The sequence below is a fragment of the Leptonychotes weddellii genome, chromosome 5 (genome assembly GCF_054177405.1).
Source record: "Leptonychotes weddellii isolate Sample4059 chromosome 5, ASM5417740v2, whole genome shotgun sequence".
In the NCBI taxonomy this organism is placed as follows: Eukaryota; Metazoa; Chordata; class Mammalia; order Carnivora; family Phocidae; genus Leptonychotes; species Leptonychotes weddellii.
The window spans coordinates 129,031,854-129,055,741 of NC_138373.1; the positions used below are offsets into that span (position 1 = coordinate 129,031,854).

Genomic DNA, 23,888 nt, shown 5'->3' on the forward strand with positions numbered 1-23,888 from the left:
AAAAACTTATATATGTACAAAAATAAGGGTAAATATGATGAAGGGTTGGAATATGACTGTAAAGATGAAAATTAGAAAAGATTTTATAAAAGGAATTGATAAGATAAGAAGGTGGTTGAAAAAAGAAAGAAGAGAAATTAAAAAAAAAAAAAAGGGAGAGAATGTGATCAGGCAGGAGACTAGAAGAAAGCCATACACTAGAGATTTAGGGTATATTTTGGTCTGTTAGAAACAACTGTATCCCAAAATTTTAAAGAGAGAACAACTTATATATATACCAAAAATAAGTTTAACTACTATGAAGGGATAGAATATGACTCTAAAAATGAAAAATAAAAATGATTTTTAAAAAAGGGATTGATAAGATGTTGGTTGAGAAAGGGAAAAAGAAATATTCAAAAATAATAGTAAAAGAAAAAAAGAAAATCAAAAAAATTAACTTTGAAACACTAAAGAATCAGGGGGAAAAAAGCCATGAATTCTATGTACAGTGTTCCTCTAGTGCTGGCGTTCTGCTGTTCTCATTGATCGGTAAACTTGGTCTTGGCTGGCTCTTCTTGCGGATCTTCTGGGGGAGGGGCCTGTTGCTGTGGTTTTCCAATGTCTTTGCCAGAGGCGGAATTGCCCTGCCCTTGCCCTGTCGGGCTAAGTAATCTGCTCGGGTTTGCTCTCCGGAGCTTTTGTTCCCTGCGAGCTTTCCCTACAACTTTGGAGGAGGAGAGTGAAAATGGCGGCCTCCCAATCACCGCCCTGAGGAGCCGAGAGCTCGGGGCCCCCCTCCTCAGTGCACCCCCAGAGAAAAGCAGTCAGTCCCTCCCATCTCCCCGGTCTCTGGCCATACTCCGTGCTCACCCAGCCTGTGACCGAGCATTTCTATCTCTGACACCTGACTCAGTGTGGAGTCTCCAAACCCAGCAGATCCCTGTGGTGCACTCCCGCACTGCTCCTCCCAGGGGAAGAAGGGGAGTCTCCCTGGATCTGCCACTTATTGGGTCCCTGCTGGAGGAGCAGTGGCTCGACTGTGCCGCGGATCACAGTTTATGGCAACCCCGAGCTCAGAGCCCGCGCCTTGACTCCATCTCTGCTTGCTTCCCCGCTCCGATCCCTGGGAGCTCTGCCGCACTCAGGCACCCCCGGTCTTTCTGTGACCCCCAGGATCCTGAGACCACACTGTCCCAGAGAGGGTTCCACCCCCGCTTAGCCACCGGAGCGATGTCCCTCAGTGGAGCCAACTTCTAAAAGTTCCGATTTTGTGCTCTGCTGCTCTATCACTTGCCAGTAGCAGCTGACGGAGACCCCCTCCCCCACCATCTATATTCCCGAATATTGCCTTGGATTCAGTTCTCCGCACATCCTACCTTCCAGAAAGTGGTTGCCTTTCTGTTCAGAGAGTTGCTGCTATTCTTTTCTTCAATCTCCTGTTGAGTTCGTAGGTGTTCAGAATGGTTTGATCCCTGTCTAGCTGAATTCCTGGGACCAGAGGAAATTTAGTTCTCCTACTCCTCTGCCATCTTGCTCCGAAACCCAAAAAAATTTTTTTGAATTAAAACAAAATTAGTAACTAAGCTGTTATGCTGTCAAAAAGTGAAAAATATTTTTCTTTATATTTTTACCTCTTAGTGGCTTAAGTTATGTGTTTGAGCCAGGAAAATTATATAGATAATATAAATTCTCTGTTGGGCGCCTGGGTGGCTCAGTCATTAAGCATCTGCCTTCGGCTCAGGTCATGATCTCAGGGTCCTGGGATCGAGTCCCACATTGGGCTCCCTGCTCTGTGGGAAGCCTGCTTCTCCCTCTCCCACTCCCCCTGCTTGTGTTCCTGCTCTCGCTATGTCTCTCTCTGTCAAAAAATAAGTAAAATCTTAAAAAAAAAAAATTCTCTGTAAATTTGGCCTTATACAAAAACAAAACAAAAACAGTAACAACCAAAAAATGTACTTATTTTTATTTAAATAGCAACTACACATTAAACTGCATGATATTTGTCATTGAAATTGATAGTCCATCGTAATTTCTCTTTAGAAATGAATATAAATCTTCCATTATAGAATAAATAGTTGGAATTTTATAATTTATACATTTTTAATTAGTACTGTTAATGTTATAATTGTATTTTATTATACAAATACAATTGTATATAAAATTATATATAATTACATATCATTACATAATTGTGTTATATAAATGTTACTATATAGTTACATCAATAATAAGGATATCCCTAATTAAAATTTTTATGAATTTCTTTGTTTTCAGCTTGACAAAAATCATACCACTTTTTCATTTTGTTTCTTTGGAAAAACTAGATGTCAGCAACAATTGTCTTTCTGGTAAGTTTAGAACAATACATAATTTTTAAAAAGTAATGAGCTTCTGAGTTTCTTTTCCAAATGTGGTAAGGGAGTTGTTTTGGATAGATGTGTTAGTGGTATTTACAAAGAACATATCTATACAATAAGGTATAGAGGAGGAAAGATTTTTCCTGTATCCTCTTAAGATCTTAGGCTAGGCCTAAGAATTAAACTGATACAAGGCAGATTTAGAAGTAAAGAATACAACTTGTCATTGTTTTTTTTTTTTTTTTAAGTTTGTTTGTATGTATTTCTCTTGCCCTCTACTTCCTATCCTTTTGATGAGAATATCTCTTTCCTTCTAATACAGGGAGGATATCTTTCATATAGGCATTTCATCTCTTGTAAGAAAAAAAAGGAAGGTCACAATGTCCTTCTTGTATCTGTTTTTTAAATGCCTTTAACTCAAAATAGTCAATATGCTGTATATTGGGGTGGCAATTTCTGAATTCCTTCAAAGGCATGGTGAAATCATCCAATTAAATTTCCTTCCACTTTTAAAATCATATTATTGGGACTCCTGGGTGGCTCAGTCGGTTAAGCGTCTGCTTTTGGCTCAGGTCATGATCCCAGGGTCCTGCCTGTTTCTCCCTCTCCCTCTGCTGCTCCCTCTGCTTGTGCTCTCTCTCTCGGTCAAATAAATAAATAAAATCTTAAAAAAAATAAAATCATATTATTTCCATATCTTTCTGGTAGACCTGGGCACATACCACAATTATATTTTTATTTGAAATTCATGTATCTTTTACCTATGAAATAAATAGCCTAATGAAGATGAGTAAAGTAATTTGTCTAACTTGTTGACTTCTAACATGTATAAACACCCATTAAAAGTTTATTAGATTAAAGAATGATTAACTGATTTACATGGCCAGTCCCTCCCTAAATTTACCCATCCCAGTTCTCAGTCAGTCCCTTCATGGAGACAACCATAGTTCTAAATTTGTCACCATAGATTAACTTGACTCTTGTATTTTTATATTAATTTGATCAAACAGTATGTTCTCTTTCCTCTGGCTTTCTTAGCATTCATGTGACATTCCACTGTATCAGTTGTTTCTTCTTTCTTTCTTTTTTTTTTTTTTTGGCTGAGGTGTAGTCCATTGTATGAATATATCACACTTTGTCCATTTTCCTGTTGATCAGTATTTTAATTCTTTCCAATTTGGGGCTGCTATGATTTTTAATGGAATTTCCGGGGAAAATTCTTATATAAATCTTTCTGTGGACATGTTTTTATTTCTGTGGGATAAATGTGTAAGAGTGTAATTGCCGGACAATAGAGTAGGTATGTGTTTGTAAGAAACTGAAAAAAAGTTTGCCAAAATAGTTAAAACATTTTATACCAGCAATGTACTGGAGTTTCAACTGCTGCATTCTAGAGGATGTTTAATATTTCAATTGTGTTATCTCATTATGGTTTTAGTTTACATTTCCCTGATGAATAACGATATTAAGCCTTTTTACATTCTTATTTATTGATGATTTTTACATATTCTTTTGTGTGTATTCAAATGTCTTACCATTTTTATTGGTTATTTGCCCTTTTCTTATTGATATGTATAAGTCCTTTGTATATTCTGGATGTAATTCTTTGTTAGATATATGTTTTGTAATATTTTTCCTGGTCTCTCTATAACCATGAATTTTTATTAATGGTATTTTCAGATGAGCAGAAGTTTTCAATTTTGATGAAGTTTAATTTATTATTTTTAGTAGTTATTGTTCACTCTGTGTCCTTTGTAATATTTTTCTACCTCCCGTTTGAGAAGATGATTTTATAAATTTTCTTGCTTTTTTATAAAAATTTTGTACTTTTAGTTCTTACCTTTAAGTCTGTCTATGATCCATGTCAAATTATTTTATGAATGGTATGAAGTAGAGAATGAGTTTAGTTTTTAATATGGATATCCCTTGTTCCAGCAACATTTGTTGAACAAGCTTTTTTCGTCATTGAATTACTTTGGTGTCTCAAAATATTTGATTTACCTTTGACTTACTTTGGGATGAGTTTCTATTAAATGTTTTTCTATTAACTGATCTAATGATAGATCATACTTTCCTATTTCTTTATATGTTTAGTAATTATTTTATGAGATGCTTTATTTAATTAAAAATTTTAAAAAAGCAACACATGGATCAAGATTCTAAAGATTCAAAAAGGAATTCAGGGAAAAGTCTCCTTAGTCTTGCTTCCCCAGCAGCAGCCAAAGTTACTAGCTGGTCAGGGATCCCTAGAGGTATTCATTACATATACATGCAGATGAATAGCAGAGTCCTCTCAAACCTTGGCTTCTACTACACCCCCATTCCCTTCCTATCATTTCACTGCAGTCACCTTGGCTTCCTGATATTCTTCACGGATCAGGCTGTTGGGTCCCAAAGGCTTTTTTCCTCAAGGCCTTTGGTTTTCTCTCTGGACAAAATTAGCTTCCATAAGGCAACAGTCCACTCAGGTGATGGAAGTGGTATTTTTGAAAATGAACAACTTAATATATTTGAAAACAAAACCAGCCATATTACCAAGGACAACTTCAGTTCTGTTAGCAGATCATTGGGAAAACTTTGAAATGACTAAAACAATAAGTCTTTCAAACAGATCTGTACAGTTTATATACATAGCACAGTTCCAGAGAGTACAGATAGATAGTTCAAGTACCATAGCAAAGGAGACAGAGGACATTTAGTTCAAAGGTTCTCTGGTTGCAAGAATGTGTGCTAATTCCTAAATAATGGTACATACAGTGTTAATTAGAACTAGAAATTTTCTTCCAAATTTTGATCCTATAGAATCGTCCGTCTTTCTAAGTAGTTCTGCTTGGTGCTAAAATGTTATTCTTTGCTTCTGGAGTTAAACAGGCATTTACATGACAAACATATATCTTGCAATCAATTTATTTAAACAAATAAAAAAACAATTCATCCAAGTTCTGAGCTTGTTTTTTGTTTTGTTTTAGACTCCATATATGAAGAGAGATCATATGGCATTTGTCTTTTTCTGACTTATTCCACTTAGCATAATGCCCTTGAGATCCATCCATATTGTCACAAATGGCAAGGTTTCATTCTTTTTTATGGCTGAATAATATTCCATTGTACATCTAAAAACACAATTGTTTTATCCATTCACACATCAGTGGGCATTTAGGTTGTGTCCATATCTTTGCTATTGTAAATAATGCTGTAATGAATGAACATGGGGGTACATATAACTTTTTAAGTCAGTGGAGTTTTTTTTCTTTAAATAAATAACCTGAAGTGGAATTGCTAGATCATAAGGTGGTTTTATTTTTAATTTTTTGAGGAACCTCTATCTATTTTCCATAATGGCTGTACCAATCTACATTCCCACCAACAGTGTGAGAGGGTTCCCTTCTCTCCATATCCTTGCCAACACTTGTTATTTCTTGTCTTTTTGATAATAGCTATTTTTTTAAAAGATTTTATTTATTTGACAGAGAGAGACACAGCGAGAGAGGGAACACAAGCAGGGGGAGTGGGAGAGGGAGAAGCAGACCCCTGGCTGAGCAGGGAGCCCGATGCGGGGCTTGATCCCAGAACCCTGGGATCATGACCTGAGTTGAAGGCAGACGCTTAACGACTGAGCCACCCAAGCGCCTCTGATAATAACTATCTTAACAGATGTGAAACGATACCCTGTTGTGATTTTAATTTGCAGTTCTCTGATGACTAATGATTTTGAACATCTTTTCATGTGCCTGTTGGCCATCTGTATGTCTTCTTTGGAAAAATGTCTATTCAGATCTTCTGCCCCTTTTTTAATCAGATTGGATTTTTGCTATTGAGTTGTATGAGTTCTTTATAAATTTTGGAAATTAGACCCTTACCCTTATCAGACATGTGATTTGCAAATGTTTTATCCCATTCAGTAGGTTGCCTTTTCATTTTGTTCATAGTTTCCTTTGCTGTGCAAAGCTTTTAGTTTGGTATGGTTCCACTTGTTTATTTTACTTTTGTTGCCTTTTCTTTTGGTGTTAGATAAAAAAAAATCATCCAAGATCCATGTCAAGGAGTTTTTTAGTTTGGTATGGTTCCACTTGTTTATTTTACTTTTGTTGCCTTTTCTTTTGGTGTTAGATAAAAAAAATCATCCAAGACCCATGTCAAGGAGTTTTTTTCTATGAGTTTTATGGTTTCAGATCTTATGTTCAAGTCTTCAATCCATTTTGAGTTAATTTTTGTGTATGTTGTAAGACAGTGGTCAAGTTTCATGTTTTGTATGTGACTGTGCAGTTTTCCCAACATCACTTATTGAAGAGACTATTCTTTCCCATTGTATATTCTTGGCTCCTTTGTCAATAAATTAATTAAACATATATGTGTAGGTTTATTTCTGGGGTCTCTGTTCCATTGATCTCTATGTCTGTTTTTATGCTGATACCATACTGTTTTAGTTACTGTGTCTTTGTAATATAGTTTGAAATCAAGGGGCATGATGCCTCCAGCTTTGTTCTTTCTCAAGATTGCTTTGAGTATTCAGAGTCCTTTGTGGTTCTGTATAAATTTTAGGATTATTTGTTCTATTTCTGTGAAGAATGCCATTGGGATTTTGATAGGGATTGCACTGAATATATTGCTTTGAGTGGTATGGACATTTTAGCAATATTAATTCTTCCAATCTAGCACATGGCATATCTTTCCATTTGTTTGTCTTCCTCAGTTCTTTTCATTAATATCTTGTAGTTTTCAATATATAGGTCTTTCACCTCTTTGGTTAAATTTATTCCTAGATATTTTTTTTTGATGCAATTATAAATAAGATTGTTTTCTTAATTTTTTTCTGATGGCTCATTAGTGTAAAGAAACCCAACAAATTTTTGTGTATTGATTGTGTATCCTACAACTTTAGTAAATTCATTAGTTCTAACAGTTTTTTGATTGAGTCTTTAGGATTTTCTATATATCATGTCATCTCCAAATAGCTACAGTTTTACTTCTTCCTTTCCAATTTGGATACCTTTTATTTTATTTTCTTGCGTAATTGCTCTAGATAGGACTTCCAAAATTATGTCAAATAAAGTTGTGATAGTGGGCATCCTTGTCTTATTCCTGATCTTGGAGGAAAAGTTTCACATTTTCACCATTAAGGATGATGTTAGCTGGTTAGCTGTGGGGTTGTTATATATGGCCTTTATTATGTTCAGGTACATTCTCTCTATACCCACTTCATTGAGCATTTTTATCATAAGTGGATGCTGAATTTTGTCACATGCTTTCTCTGCATTGTTTGAGATAGTCATAGGGATTTTTATTCTGCATTTTGTTAATGTGGTATATTACATTGACTGATTTGTGGATGTTGATAAATCCCATTTGATCATGGTGATGTGTTTTTAATATATTATTGAATTTAGTTTGCTAATATTTTGCTGAGCATTTTTCATATCTATGTTTATCAGGAATATTGGCTTATAATTTTCTTGTGGTGTTCTTGTCTAGTTTTGGTATCAGGGTAATGCTGGCTTCATAATACGGGTTTGGAAGAGTTCCCGCTCTTTTATTTTTTGGAAGAGATTGAGAAGGATTAGTATTAATCCTTCTGTGAATGTTTTATTGAATTCACCAGTGAAGCTGTCTGATCTTGGACTTTTGTTCCTTGGGAGGTTTTTGATTAAGATGATTCAGTCATCTCACAGTAATTGATCTGTTCAGGTTTTCTATTTCATCATGATTCAATCTTTGTAGATTGTGTGTTTCTAGGAACGTATCCTTTTCTTCTAGGTTGTTCTGATTTTTTGGCATATGATTTTTCCTAGTAGTCTTTTATGATCCTTTGTATTTCTGTGGTAAAAGTTGTAACATTTCTTTGATTTTTGATTCTATTTATTTGCATCCTCCTCGTCCTCCTTCTCCTTCTTCTTCTTCTTTTTTTTTTTTTTTTGCTGAGTCTGGCTAAGGTTTGCCATTTTTGTTGTCTTTTCAAAGAATCAGCTCTTAGCTTTATTGATCTTTTCTATCGTCTTTTTAGTCTTTATTTTATTTATTTTTGCTCCAATCTTTGTTATTTTCTTCCTTCTAATAACTCTGGACTTCCTTTGTTCTTCTTTTTCTGGTTTCTTGAAGTTTAAAGTTAGATTGTTTATTTGAGATGTTTCTTATTTCTTGAGGTAGGCATTTATCACTGTGAACTTCCCTCTTAGAACTGCTTTTGCTGCATCCCATAAATTTTGGTATGTTACATTTACATTTTCATTTGTCTCAAGATATTTTTTAATTTCTCTTGATTTCTTCTTGGAAACATTGCTTGTTTGATAATATGTTGTTTAATCTCCACATATTTGTGAATTTTCATTTTCTTTTTGTAATTGATTTCTAGTTTCATATCATTGTGTTGGAAAAGATGTTTGATATGATTTCTTAAGTCCATCTGGTCTAACATGTTTAAGACTGATGTTTCCTTCTTGATTTTCTTTCTATTCTATATATTGATGTATAGGATACATCAGTTATCAATAATCTAGTCATTGATGTAAGTGGAATATTAAAGTCCCCTATGATTATTGTGTTGCTGTCTATTTCTCCCTTTAAGGCTGTTAATATTTGCTTTAAATATTTAGGTGCTCCTGCATTGGGTACATAAATATTTACAATGTTATATCCTCATGTTGGATTTACCCCTTTTATCATTATGTAACACTCTTCTTTGTCTCTTATTACAGTCTTTGTTTTAAAGTGTGTTTTGTCTGAAGTAAAATCTGTTTTGTTTGATATGTCTAGTAATTTTTTAAAACATTTTACTTATTAGAGAGAGAGAGCACAAGCAGGGTGGAGGGGCAGAGGGAATGGGAGAAGCTGAACAGGGAGCCCCCCTGTACAGGGAGCCTGACTGAACAGGGAGCCTGATGCAGGGCTCCATCCCAGGACCCTGAGGACATGACCTGAGCCAAAGGCAGATGCTTAACTGACTGAGCCACCCAGGTACCCTGATATGTCTAATAATTTTTAATTATATATTGAACATTGTATATAATACAGTTTAGTGAGTCTGGAAATTGTCTTCCTTTTAAAGGCAGTTACGTTCAGTTCTGGCAGGCAGTTGAAGCATTTATGGGTAATTTTTTTTTTCTGTCTTCTTTAATTTCGTTCTCTCTTAGGACAAGCTATTGTAGTTTTCAACTCTTAGTGCATGCCCCTACCCCAGGGCATTGTGTTCCTCCTACTGCATAGTCTTTCTGGATTGTAGCTCAATCTGTGAGATACTCAGTTAGGTCTCATTTTGTCTGGGTTGACTCCAATATCTTTTGCTGCTACATGAACTTAGTGTCATCATTCAGCTTTCAGCCTTATAGTTGGTGATCTCTGCTAGGATTTTCAATCTTTCTGTGTGTGTGTGACACCTCACACTTGTCCATGGACCTGTGGTAAATCTTCACAGAGACTTCTTCCCCCAATTCCCTCCTCACAACATATAAACACACAGCTCCTTCTCAGTATTTTTCCTCATAAATTCCAGCTTACTCTAATCTTTGTCTCCTCACTCAGCAAAAGAGCTTCTTTATTTGGTCTTTACCGCTCTGAAGTAAACTGCTTTCAAACAGAAAACCACTGTGATTGTAGGCTCACCAGGTATGTTTCCCATCTCGCAGAGTCAGGTTTAAAAAACAGGTGCTTCCTATATATTGTCTAGTTTTATGATATTTTTCTGTGGGAGAACAATTCAATATAAATTACTCTGTAATGTACACTAGATTGACCTACTATTCTTACTTTTGAAAGTAAAGTAGGTCTATGTAACTCTATTTATGTATGTGTTCAACTTTACCACTTACCTTATTACTTTAGATTTCACTTCTTCAGATTTTGTGCTAACATTCTGGCACAAACAGTTCTAAGCCCTTTACACATATTACCTCATTTAACCCTCACCCAATAAGATAGGTAATGAGCCTGAATCACAAAGCAATTGTATGGTTTGCATAAGTTCACAAAGCTGCTAAATGGGAGAAATATATATTCTAACAGCAGAGTCTGTGTTCTTAACATAGTCTCTTTCTAAAAGCATACTGTATTCTGCAAAACAAATAATTGTTATCGCTTTACTACCTAACCAATAAATAAATGGTCATTGATTTATGATTATTTTTCTTTCTCTGTTACTATCTTCTATAATGATTTTTATTGTTTATTTTCTGTAGATCTTACAAGTGCCATTAGATGGTTTGATGCATGCTATTCTCTTCATGAATTGTCTCTCACTGGAAACCCACTTCTTCAAGAAATAAACTGGAGGTAAGAAATATTGTTGCACTCTATTATATACTTTATTATAGTTGCAGAAAACACGATTTGATGGAAATTGTTCTGTGCATATTAATTGCTTGGGAAAAGTTAATAAAAATAATTTAAAAGTTACTCAAAACAAGAAATTTTTATAATATTAGTTTTAAAAATATCTTAAACCTAAAATAATTTTTTGCACATGTATGAACTAATGCAAATTTAAAATGATTATTTTGATCCATACCATTGATTATGTGACAATTTTAGTATAATGGTAACTTGGAGTTTGTTGGTGTCTATTAAAGTATGACTTATAAACCTATGTGAATCCATGCTTCTTTTTGAAATATTGCAGTACCTAGATGTAATAGAAGAAAAATATTTTGTAATTTTTTTAGAATGAATTTTCTTCTTTAAAAAAGTGTTTCTAATCTGAAATTCTCATACTATGCTAACACCATTTCCCCCCAAATTGACCAGCATCTTTTTTCATGAAGAGCTTTTTTGAGATAATTTTCATACAGTAAACTTTATCAGTTTTATTTATGAGTATGAATATGGTATAAAACCACCACAATTAAGATATTAAACATTTTTACCACCTTAAAAAAATTATCTCATGCCCCTTTGCAGTCATTTGCCACCCTTAGACTTTAAAAATGTCTCTCCACTCTTTGATGGCCTTTATTGTTTCTGATGAAATCTGCCAACATTCTCTTTGGAGACTTCTAATATATTCTCTTTATCAGTGGTTTTCAGCAATTTGATTATAATGTGTTTTGCTGTGGTTTTATGTAGATTTACTCTTCTTAATATCTGTTGAACCTCTTGAATCTGATGAATTTGTAGTTTCCATAAAATTTAGAATTTTTTTGCCCATTATTTTTTCACATATTTTTTCTGCCTCCTTCCTATCTTGTTCTACTAGGATGCCAATTTCACCAATATCAGATTACTTGATATATTCTAGAAGTTGCTATTGCTCTGTTCTTATATATTACACTTTTTTTCTGTCTGTAATTCACTCTTAATAGTTATTGCTGTATCTTCAAGTTTTCTGATATTTTCTTCTTACATATCTATTTTGATGTTAATCCCATCCAGAATTAATCAGTTCAGAGTTCAGATACTGTGTTTTTCATCTCTAGAAGTTTCATTTATTTTTTTTTTAATATTTGCGATTTCTCTCCTAATCATGCTCATGGTTTCCTGAATCATCTTTAACATATGAAAAATATTTATAATAGCTATTCCAAAATCCTTCTCTGCTAGTTTCATCATCTATATCATTTGGGGGTCTATTTTTGTTGATTCCCCCCCCTAATTCTGGGTCATATTGCCCTGCTTCTTGCATGCTTGGTCAATTGTGATTGTATTCTGGACATCTTAAATTTTATACTGTTGATTTCTTAATTTTGTTCTTTTTCTTTAGGCAACATCTATTTTGTTTGTGATGTACAGCAGCTAAGTTACTTGAAATTAGTGAGATGCTTTTAAAGCTTGCTTTTAAGTTCTGTTAGGGAAGTCTCAAAGAAATCTTTAGACTAGTGCCAGTTTAGCTTTTCTGCTATGGAACTGACTCTCTGGTGCCTCTTATATATATCCTTTCAACTTTGGCTGATAAGAATTATTCCCAGCCTCATATGGGTTCCTGTAATTTCTCTACCTTTTGCTTCCCCCTGGTTCTTTCCCTTGGCCTTAAGTCATTTTCTTTTATACATCCTCAGATCATTACCCATTTACCCAGGTCCAGGTGAATTAAATCCCAGAATTCTGAAAGACTTTGCATATGTCCACTTTTCTAGTACTGGGGATGATTCTGATCTAAACTCTTGTCTCTTTTTATGTCTAGCAGCATCCATTTGTAAGACAATTTAACATGAGTTATTATACATTTGACATTTGTATCATATTAACTCATGGGTACATCAATACAGAACAAGCCAAGAATAGACAGGGTTTATAGCCTAATTTAGCAAGATAAGTTTGACAACACACTAAGTACAAATAAAGGCAAATATATACTGAAATTCAGGTAAGAAAACCTGTTTCAGGATCCTCAGAGTTTGGATCAAATCTGTAAATCTTATCAATTTGATCAGGTAGTGAAAATATAACATTTATGAATAAAATATAGACAAGGAAGGACACATAATTGAAAAGAAAGTTGTTGTGACATCTGATCCTAGGGAAGAAGCAATTGATTCTTTGTCCTGATTTGGTTTTTCTGTGATGTGTGGCCATAGCCAGGAAGATCCTGGTTCTGATGATTTCCAAAGGAATGTATCTTACAGTAGAACCAATGATCTGGTCATGTTTAAAAATTCCTATATCTGACTTAATCCACTTGTAGAACAAGATAAGACAGTATAGAAAGTAGTCTATTTCCCTCCCTTCTCTGATGCCACTGCAAACCTTTGACACTCTCTTTCCACAAGTATTGATTTTCTGAATTTGTTTATTGGTTTTTCATTAAGAAAATTGCATTTTTATACCAAGTCAAACACCTGTGTAATTTGCTACTTGTTGATAGCGTGTGTATCACAGAAGAGTTATTATCTTTGCCAGAAAATCTGTTTTTCTATTTTCTTTAAAGCTCAATTTTCACATAAATTTCTAAAGTTACACTATTTTTTAGGGAAACCTGGTATGTTTTTACATGTTTTAGAATAGAACTTGTCAATTTCTACCTTAGGAACATCTGTTTCCAGGTGCAATTTAAGCTGTGTAGTATAAAGGAAAGACTATCACCCAGTGAAGTGGTTTTCAAAGGTGTATCCCTAGACAAGCACCTTCATCATCACTTGAACACTTGTTAGAAATGCGAAATCTTGGACACTGTCCATACTCATTTAATCAGACACTAGGGGATGATGTTTAGTAATCTGTGTTTCAGTAAGCCCTTTGAATGATTTGATGCACACTAAAGTGTGGAAATCAGTGATTTTAAACAAGGACATCCTTTTCCTGCCCCATACTGTGCGATCCTGGGCGGATAACAACTTTCCTATGTCTCTGAATCCTCAACGGTAAAATGAAGATAATAATAGTACCTCTGTTATGGGGGTAGTTATGATAATTGAATGGGATAATACACATATTTTGTTGGGCACAATTCCTGGAACATGGTAAACATTCAGAAATCTACTATTTTCCATGTCAAGGCTAAGCACACTGTGGGCTCTTATTAAATCACCAAATATTTATTGTATGCCTACTATATCTAGCCAATGTCCCAAAATTTGGACACTATACAGGAAATTCAATGCACTCCATGATTTCAAACCATGTTTATAATCTTGGTAGGGATAAAAATGTATGCAAAGAATGATAGCCATGAAAACTAATAGTGATAGCAAACACTGTCATAGTGTTTACTTTGTGCCCGGCATTGTTCTCATTTAATATTTATAATACGCCTAATAAAATAGTTAGCTAGTATCCCCATTTTACAGGTGGGGAAACAGAGTCATATAAAGGCTAAAAAATGTGCCCAAGGTTACACAGCAAACTAGTGGAAGAGCCAGAATTCAAACCCATGCAATCCAGCTTCAGTTTGTGCTCTTTAACTCTTAGATTTCAGTACCTAATACCAGTGTCAGATGACTATTGTAGGCAACTGATATGCTTTAGAAATCCCACCTTAATTTAGTGTTACCAGGAAAAAAATACATTTACTGAAGAGGCAAACTTTGGGTTAAATCTCAAAAGTTTGATAAGATTTAAAATCAAGTTAAAAGGAAAAAAAAAGCACTTCTGATGGAGGAAATATTGATGAAAAGGAGGGAATGTGAAAGGCAAGTTTAGGCTCTGGTCTATTCAGGTGTAAAGTAGGTAAGAGTGGGAAATACCTTTGGAAAGAAATAAGAAATCAAGTGTGTGCATTTACGGTGGGTCAGAGAATGACCTACTATCTATACATATTACTCCACAGCAACTCTGAGTTGGGTTCTGTAATTATCATTCTGATTTTACAGAGGTACTAACTGAGGCTTGGATTCCTTGTGATTTGCCCAGTTGTGATGTAATTGTCAGGGAAGGGATTAGAGTTCTAAAGTCTGGAATTTAAATACTTTGCTTTACTGTTGCATATGATATATTGCTGCCAGATTGTAAAGGGCGTTGTATGCTAGAGTAAAAAAGTCTCCTTTATCCAGTGGTCATGGAGAGAGCCTATAGCATACTAGATATATGTATAGGCCTTGTGAGTAAACTGCTCAGGTGCATGTCTAGTTCCATCACTTTCTAGCTGTTTGCCTTGCACAAATTACTTAATCTAGCTGTATCTCAGCGTCTTCATCTATAGAATGGATATAATAATAGTAGCTCCCTCAGGCCTTACCCATTAAGGTAATAGGTTGTACCACACAACAACGAACCCAGAAATCTATGTGGTTTAGTACAATAGAAGCTTATTTTTTGTCTATATTGTGTCTGATGTGAGTTCGGCCTGTCTAATCTAAGCAGACTCAGAAACTCAGGATACTTCCCTTTTGTGGCTCTGTGTCATGCAACTTCAATGTAATCTGACTTTTTTAGGTAGTAGATTCTGGCGAGGGAGGGAAAGAGACCACAGAGAAAGAACAACTGACATATCACCACTCTGATCTCAAAAGTGGCATTGATCACTTCTCTCATATTCTACTGGCTGTAGCCAGTCATAAGGCCAAACTAACTGCAAAAGAGGCCGGAAAATGTAGAGAAGAACATGAGCACCAGAGTACACCAATAGTCTTTGTGAGGACTAAATATGTTGCTGCATAAAAGCATTTTATAGTAGTACCTAGCATATAGCACAGTTGGCAGATGTTAGCCATTATTTTTAAGGAGCTATAGGGAAATTTTGAATAGCTGTATGAAAAGGAAAATAGTGTTTGGGGAAGATTTTTTTTTCAACAGCAAAGTGATAAGGGATTAGGGAAAGTGGCCAAATTAAACGCTATTAGAGAGTCCAGGCATTAAAAAAGGGCTAAAATTAAGTAGTGGAAGTGGTCCCAGACTATTGTACAGATCCTTCTAGTTTAGAACTAGAAAAGTGATCTTAGAGTGAAAATTCCCATACATAAAGAAGAGTAATTATGTCTAAAAGGCTCTGCTTGGCAGGTGATATTTATAATGAAAATATCTAATGGATTATTTTTACACAGATATTTTTATTTTCCTAGGTAACTTTATAGACTATATATATATGTGTGTGTGTATAGGATATGTATATATATGATATATATGTATATATATGTCATAGATGACCAAAATTACTTGTTGAAGGAATACATTACAGAATTTTACATTATAATGTGTAAAAGCTTGAAAAAAAATGCATGTTTCAGGCCCTCTAATTTTTCTATTGAATTTTTTAAATTTTACTTTAGTGATCGAAAGTGTTATTACCTATAAATTGACAATTGATCTTATTATTGATTTGCAGTAATTATCAGTGTCAGTTCTACAGCTGGAGTTCTTAGACTTTTAGGGACCCATGATATTTGTCAGGTTCCTCATGTTTCCTGAAAAACTGATCTTAGGACAAATTGTTATAGGAATACCAACTATTAGTTAGTATCAACTTATAAGGAGATCAGACATTGCAGCTATTTAAAGAATTTGTGTATATATATGAAAGGACCCCCTAAATATGTTTCTAGACCTCTTGCCAGCTGGGAAAAGGACTCTTTCATTTGGAATTGAAGTAGTGAAGATCCCCATCTAGATGTACTAGCTCAAGTTCTGGGGCTGTGCTTTTCTTACATTGGGGTTTAAAACCCTAATCCCAAGGTTTGGGCCTCCTCATTTTCATTTATTTTTATTATTTTATTTTTTTAAGATTTTATTTATTTGAGAGAGAGAGTGAGAGCAAGAGAGAGAGAGAGAGAGAGAACTCTCGAGCTGGGGAAAGAGCAGAGGGAGAGGGTCAAGTAGACTCCACACTGAGGACCGAGCCCAACTTGGGACTCGATCCCAGGACCCTGAGATCATGACTGAGCTGACTGCTTAGCCAAGTCAGATGCTGACCGAGTCAGATGCTTAGCCAGGTAACTACCCAGGTGCCCCTTTGGGTCCTCATTTTTAGAAAGGAAACCTTAGAGTGAAACTTCCCATACAAAAAATAGGTGTAACTATGTCCAAGAGGCTCTGCTTGGCGGGTGATATTATTTATAATGAAAATCCCTGATGTGTTGTTTTTAGGTAGATATCTTTATTTTCCTTGGTAGCTATATAGACCAAATTTATGATGACAAAAAAAAATAGGTGGTTGTGTCCATTATTCAGAGAAAGCTCTTTGGGGGCCATGGTTTTCCTGTTAGGCGTTGGGCAAATAAGACATGAATTCTCTTGCTGATTTGATATCAGTTTCCATTTAAATAGCTGCCATGTTGCCAGTTGCAATAACTAGAAACAAACCTATATCCTGAATAATCTTTGAATTTATTTATGTTTTTTGCATGAAGAATAAATACTTACTTTGTTGAATCAAATAGGCTTATAGTGAAATATATTGATAATAAATCTATTTAAATATATAAAGATAAATATTCACATTTTACTACTACTATACTCCTAAATATATATTTAGTGCAATACTAATATATACAATACTTACTAAGTATAGATACTTTACAGTTTTAAAGAAAATATTTAGTTAGAAACAATATTCAAAGAAAAAGGTAGTACTTATATTATAGACATGTACAATTATTTAGCTATTATAATTTTTATGTTTAAATGAACTTTATTGGACTAGACTCATACCAACTTGAAAATTTTGCTTATCAAATTTCACTTAGATCAGTTGGCCTAATACAGCTTTCATGATTTCAAGAAGAGATTCAGTTATCTAAAGGGTTTAAAATCTAGTAATCTATAAAATATGGATTTGTTAATGAAAGGATCAAGTAAAACTTTAAGCAGTGTGTTCCAATGAACTTTACATAACCCCTTGATACCAACAAAAGGATTAGTTATAGATTTTCCCAATTGGCTTCTTACTTTCATGTCTGGCCAGTGATAACATGGACAAAACTGATGTACTAAAAAAATCTCTTTTTAAAACTTAATCTACAGACTCAGTTTGGAATCTCCTTTGGGAATGTGTTTTATTCATTAGTGATGAATAGAGTCTCTTAAGTGACAGAATATTCACCAGGAAGTTTTCACTAAATGAAATATTGATTCAGCCCTTGGCTAGGAGGAGCCCAGCTGGAAAAACTAATGTTGAGATCTCACAGTATTCTTATACTTCATTTCCAATATGAATCAACTTGTTACAGCACTTTCTAATATATTCATCATAGACTCTTATAAGGCTGCATTTAAACTTAAGGCCAACCCATTGTACTACTAATTTATACAGATCTGAGAACTATTCCTTAAAAAAAAATAAGAAACAATGCTTAACATAAAACACCAAATCTAATGTTGATATTTATCATATAAATGACAAATTTCAAGATATTGTCATAGTCTTGAAGATCCAAACAAGCTAAATTTTTATATCCAAAGAAGTTTCAAATATTCTGACTCAAACTGTTTGGGAACATTTTTTTATATATAAAGGTGATGAATTATAATATCAAATATTTTCAGTGTGAAAATCAAATCCCTGTTGATCCACATTCTCCATAATTATTTCCTGTAGCTATAATATTGTACATAATATCTATATCAATAACCATATCCAAAATATAGTATTTGATGACAAAATTATCATTTTTCCCCTTGCTGATCTGGTTAGTTAACATCCAAACAGCTTCCACATAATGCCGTTTGCAATATCTAGAAACAAACTAATGTCCTGTATTGCCTTTGGATTCCCTTATTTTTCATTATTTTAGTTGTCCAGAGAATAAACAGTTGTTGTATTAAATACAATATGCTTGCTGGTAGTAAAATATTGATCTTTCCATTAATCTGATAAAGCAAATTCTTATATTTTTACTTCTAAGATTATATTAGGTTATTTAGTTAAAATAGCTCTTCATTTTGTCACCAATTATTTCTGAATAGAAAGCTTGTTTCTCTGTATATGTGATATGTACTCTGTAACTTCAGTGTTACAAGAATACGTTTCTAAGAAACCTTCATATCATTTACGCAAAACCAATGGCAATGTTAATCAGTAAACAGACCATTGGAATATAACTGTCCAGGCCCACAATATCTCTTATTTTAGCAAATTCTCTGACATATAGGACATGCTACAAGTTTTCAAGTAAGCTATATTTTTCTTGAAAATTTCAGACAATTATGAATGATTAGAACTTCAGAGGTTTTTTTTTTTTCTTTTAAGTTTAACCTGGAGCATCTCTGATTTTATTTTTTTTCTAAGATTTATTTATTTATTTGAGAGAGAGAGAGAAAACATGCGCATACATGCACATGAAAGGAAGGGTTGGGGGGACAGTGGGAAAGGCAGAGGGGAAGCAGACTCCTGCCGAGTGCAGAGCCTGTTGTGGGGCTCAATCTCAGACCATGACCTGACCTGAGCCAAACCAAGTCAGATGCTTAACCTTAACCACCTGAGCCACCCAGGGCCCTGAGCATCTCTGATTTTAGCACAACTCGTTGTAGTCTATTTTCCTTCCAATGCAGTGGTTCTTAATTCTTTAAGGTACATAAGAAAGGCTATATTTTAAAAATGCGAATTCCCCAGAACGCACCAACAGAGGTCTTTGGGCGTAACTGAATCTAAAAAAGTATCCCATGTACTACTAATACAGTAGTTCAAGGACAGCCTTTTCAGAGACACTGCCCTGCAGGGTTGAAGACACACAGAGGGATCTAGCCTTGAATTCCCATTCCAGTGGATTTGTAGAGTGACTAAGACAAAAAATAGATGTTTGAGACCCTGTGGCTCTCATGATAACAGCATGAGTATTTTCTTCCTTTTGTTGACACCTCCTTAATTAGACAAAATGCGACCTGAAAGATGGCTGTTCAAGAGGGTCTTAGTGTTACTTTATCTGCACTATCACTGTAGGTCCAGGATCCTGTTGAAAAGTTTTATAGGTCCAACAGCTTACTGTTACTGTTTAACCAGAAATGACTGTACAATAGAAATAAACAAATTAGCTTTACCTAACTCTTAAGAAATCCAATTTACAATAAGAAAATCTGCCTTATCCATAAGAATAAAAAAAAAAAAAAAGAAAGAAAATCTGCCTTATCGAATTTTCCTTGTAAGATAGACCTATTCAAAGACCAAAGCCTGCTATTAGCATACCTCATTCCTTCTGCTGGCTGGGTCCACTCTGGAGACCAAGATATCAAACAGAAATCTGTTTGGTACACAAAGAATTAGAACTGTTAGTTATTGTCTAGGACTAGTTCCATCAAGTTATTGAAGGCTTATGTTTGCTTTTCTGTATTTTAGGAGATATGATCTAAGGAAGTAAATCACTAATAGGATTAGAGCATTTTTTTAAGCTGTTACGAACACCTATACAGTTTTAATTTTTAATACCCTTTATTATCACATTTCAAAAGCATCTTTACTTCATCTTTACTTCATACCTGGCATTTTATAGCTATAAATAAGTTTGACATTATAGTCATGTCTTAGAAAACTTGACTGGGTACTTTGAGGGAGATTCAGAATGCAATGTAACTTCATTAATAATGTAATAAATAATTTGATAGGATAGAGTATGGATAGTTAATCTCTCCATTATATTTTAATTATTATCAGCTTCAATTTCAGAGATTAACCTTTCCTTGCATTTGTGATAGCTTCAGTCAAAGATCTTATGTTATATTTAATATTATACCTGTGTGATTACCTCTGATTACTTCATTACCTCTGTGATAAATAGCTATCATTTTAATTAGCATTCTGCTTTTGAACCACATCTTAAAATGAATCAAATATATATAATATATATAATATATGCCACTTATTTAACCCTTTGTGGTAGGTGTGGTAGTTTATGATAAGAGAAATATTGGTAGCTTCAAGCCTAAAAAAAACCCTTAAAAGGTTCAAAATATATAGACCCAGATTTTCACTTGATCTTAGTCAAAAGGCCGAGAAGTGATGGACCCAAGTTTTCTTAACTAGCTTAAACTCTTTAACATTGTAAAACATCTGATAATTATCTTGAAGAACAAAACCTATTTGTGTTCCCTCTTTCCATACTTAAATATCTGTAAGAAAAAAAGGTATTATTTCTCGGAGAGTAAAGGGAGGTGAGGGTGGGAAATTAATCATGTGTCCGCAGTAAATGAAAAACTGGTGTTTTTCTTCTCTTTTTTTGCTTTAATTTAAGGAGATGTATTGATACCTTCCTTGTGATTATCTTTTATTAAACACTATCAGGATCATAACTATATATAGCAATGGGTTATGACTTTAGTTGGCCTTTGGAATTTGTGCCTTAATGGACCACTTCCTTCATTTATATATAAATTATACATAAATATATAAAATGTAAATTATATATAAATTATTTATATAAATATATAAAATTATATTTTACAACTGTGTTTATATAAATGGATATGTCCACCCTGACTATACCATCTAGGTAGAGGAAATAACTGACTGGGGTTTTCCTTCTTAAATTTTAGCATTTTAGTAATCTTATCTCGCCATCCTTCATTTAATTTTTAGGAACTGTAAGTTTGTTTTGTTTTGCTTTTTAATTAAAAAACTGTTTTTTAAAAGATTTCATTTATTTATTTGACACAGAGAGAGAGAGAGGGAGCACAAGTAGGGGGAGTAGCAGGCAACAGAGGAGGGAGAAGCAGGATCCCTGCTGAGCAGGGGATCTTGTCCTTGAACTACGGAGCTTGATCCCAGGACTCTGGGATCACGACCCAAGCTGAAGGCAGACACTTAACTGACTGAGCCACCCAGGCACCCCTAAAATACTTTATTTTTTAGAGAAGGTCAAGTTAGCAAAATTAAGCAAAAAATATAGAGAATACCCATATACACCCTGTCCCCACACATGGACAACCTCCCCCACTATCAACATCCTGCACCAAATTGGTATATTTATTATAATTGATGAACCTACATCAACACATCATGATCACCTGAAGTCCATACTTTCCATTAGTGTTTACTCTTGGTGTCATGTATTCTATGGGTTTTGACAAATGTATAATGACATGTATCCACTATGTAGTAGTATTATATAGAATAGTTTTACTGCCCTAAAAATGCTATGTGCTTTGCCTGTTCATCGCACCCTCCACCTTAATCCCTGGCAACCACTGATCTTTTTACTGTCTCCATAGTTTTGCTTCTTTCAAGAATTTCACATAGTTGGAATTGTACAACATGTGTCCCTATCAGATTGTCTTCTTTCACTTAGTAATATGCATCTAAGATTCCTCCATGTCTATTCATGGCTTGATAGTTCATTTCTTTTTAGTGCTAAATAATATTCCTTTGTATGGATGTAACAGTTTACTTATCCTTACCTACTGCAGGACATCTTGATTGTTTCTGGGTTTTGAAATTGCAAATAAAGCAATAAATGTCTGTGTGGAGATTTTGGTGCAGACATAGTTTTTAATTAATTTGGGTAAATCCAAGGAGCACATTGCTGTATTATAGTAAAAATATGTTTACTTTTGTAAGAAACCACCAAACTGTCTTCCAAAGTGACTACACTGGTTCTGCATTTCCACCAGCAGTGAATGAGAGTTTCTGTTTCTTCACATCTTCACCAGCATTTGGTGGTGTCAGCATTTTGGATTGGATGTTCTTATAGGTAGATAATAGTATCTTATTATTTTATTTTATTATTTATTATCTTGTTTTAATTTACAATTCTCTAATGACAAATGATGTTGAACATCTTTCATATGCTTACTTGCCATCTGTATATCTTCTTTGGTGAGGTGTCAAGGTTTTTGGCCCATTTTTTAATTGGTATGTTTATTTTCTTATTGGGTTTTTAAAAATTTTATTTATTTATTTGAGAGAGAGAGAGGGAGAGAGAACACACAGAGGGAGAGGGAGAAGCAGACTCCTGGTGAGCAGAGAGCCTGACATGGGGCTTGATCCCATGTCCCTGAGATCATGACCTGAGTTGAAGGCAGATGCTTAACCAACTGAGCCACCCAGGCACCCCTCTCATTGTTGAGTTTTAAAATTTCTTTTTATATTTTTGGATAACAACCCTTTATCAGATATTTTTTCCCAGTATGTTGCTTGTCTTCACATTCTCTTGACTTTGTCTTTCCCAGAGCAGAAGTTTTTAAGTTTAATGAAATCCAGCTTATCAATTATTTCTTTCATGAATTGTGTCTTAGGTCTTATATCTAAAAAGTCATCATTACACCCAGTATCATCTAGATTTTCTCCTGTGTTATCTTCTGGGAGTTTTATAGTTTTGCATTTTACATTTAGGTCTGTGACCCATTTTGAGTTAGATTTTGTGAAGAGTACAAAGTCTGTGTCTAGATTCATTTTTTTTTTTTTTTTGCGTGTAGATGTCTAATTGCCCCAGCATCATTTATCTGTGCTCCATTGTATTGCCTTTGCTTTTTTGTCAAAGATTAGTTGATTCTATTTATGGGGATCTACTTCTGGGCGCTCTCTTCTGTTCCACTGATATATTTGTCTATTCTTTTGTCAATACCATACTGTCTTGATTACTGTGGCTTCATTGTAAGTCTTGAAGTCAAAGTGTTAGTCTTCCAACTTTGTTCTTTTTTTCAATATAGAATTGACTATTCTGTTTTTTTTGTTTTTTTGTTTTTTGCCTCTTTTAATAAACTTTAGGATCAGTCTGTTGATATACACAAAATTACCTTACTGGTATTTTTAGTGGGATTGCATTGAGTCTATAGATCAAGTTGAGAAGAATTGATTTCTTGACAATATTGAACTTATAATCTCTGAAGATATCTTCATTGGACACCTTTCCATTTGTTTACTTCTTTGATATCTTTCATCAGTTTGTACTTTTACTCATAGGAAATGTTAGTTTTTAACTAAGAGGTTTTATTCATTTAAGAAGTCCATTTTACCCCTGTGATCATTAGTGGCCTTGTAAAAGAGGCCCACAGTATCCCTGTGAAAGGTTTGGCAAGTACTTATAAATGACTAGGTTTGGTGGAAGCTCAAGCCCCATGTCAGGCTCTCTGCTCACCAGGAGTCTGCTTCTCCCTCTCCCTCTGTGTGTTCTCTCTCCCTCTCTCTCTCTCTCTCAAATAAATAAATAAAATTTTTAAAATTTGTTTTTTCACAGAATTAGGCTTTTAAATTGATACAGACTTTTGCTCATACCTCCAAGATTTTTATTATTATAATCTTTAGCAAAATTCAGGAAGAAATATAAGTTT

The 23,888-nt window shown here is 34.3% G+C and overlaps 1 protein-coding gene across 1 annotated transcript in view; it reads left to right on the forward strand.

Annotated features, from left to right (window-relative positions):
• LRRIQ1 (leucine rich repeats and IQ motif containing 1) overlaps positions 1-23,888 on the forward strand; it is a 181,256-nt gene that overhangs the window by 44,792 nt on the left and 112,576 nt on the right. The window contains exons 12-13 of the mRNA XM_081818979.1: positions 2,257-2,330; positions 10,508-10,601. Coding sequence (XP_081675105.1) covers positions 2,257-2,330; positions 10,508-10,601 — 168 coding nt within the window. The remainder of the gene's footprint in view (positions 1-2,256; positions 2,331-10,507; positions 10,602-23,888) is intronic.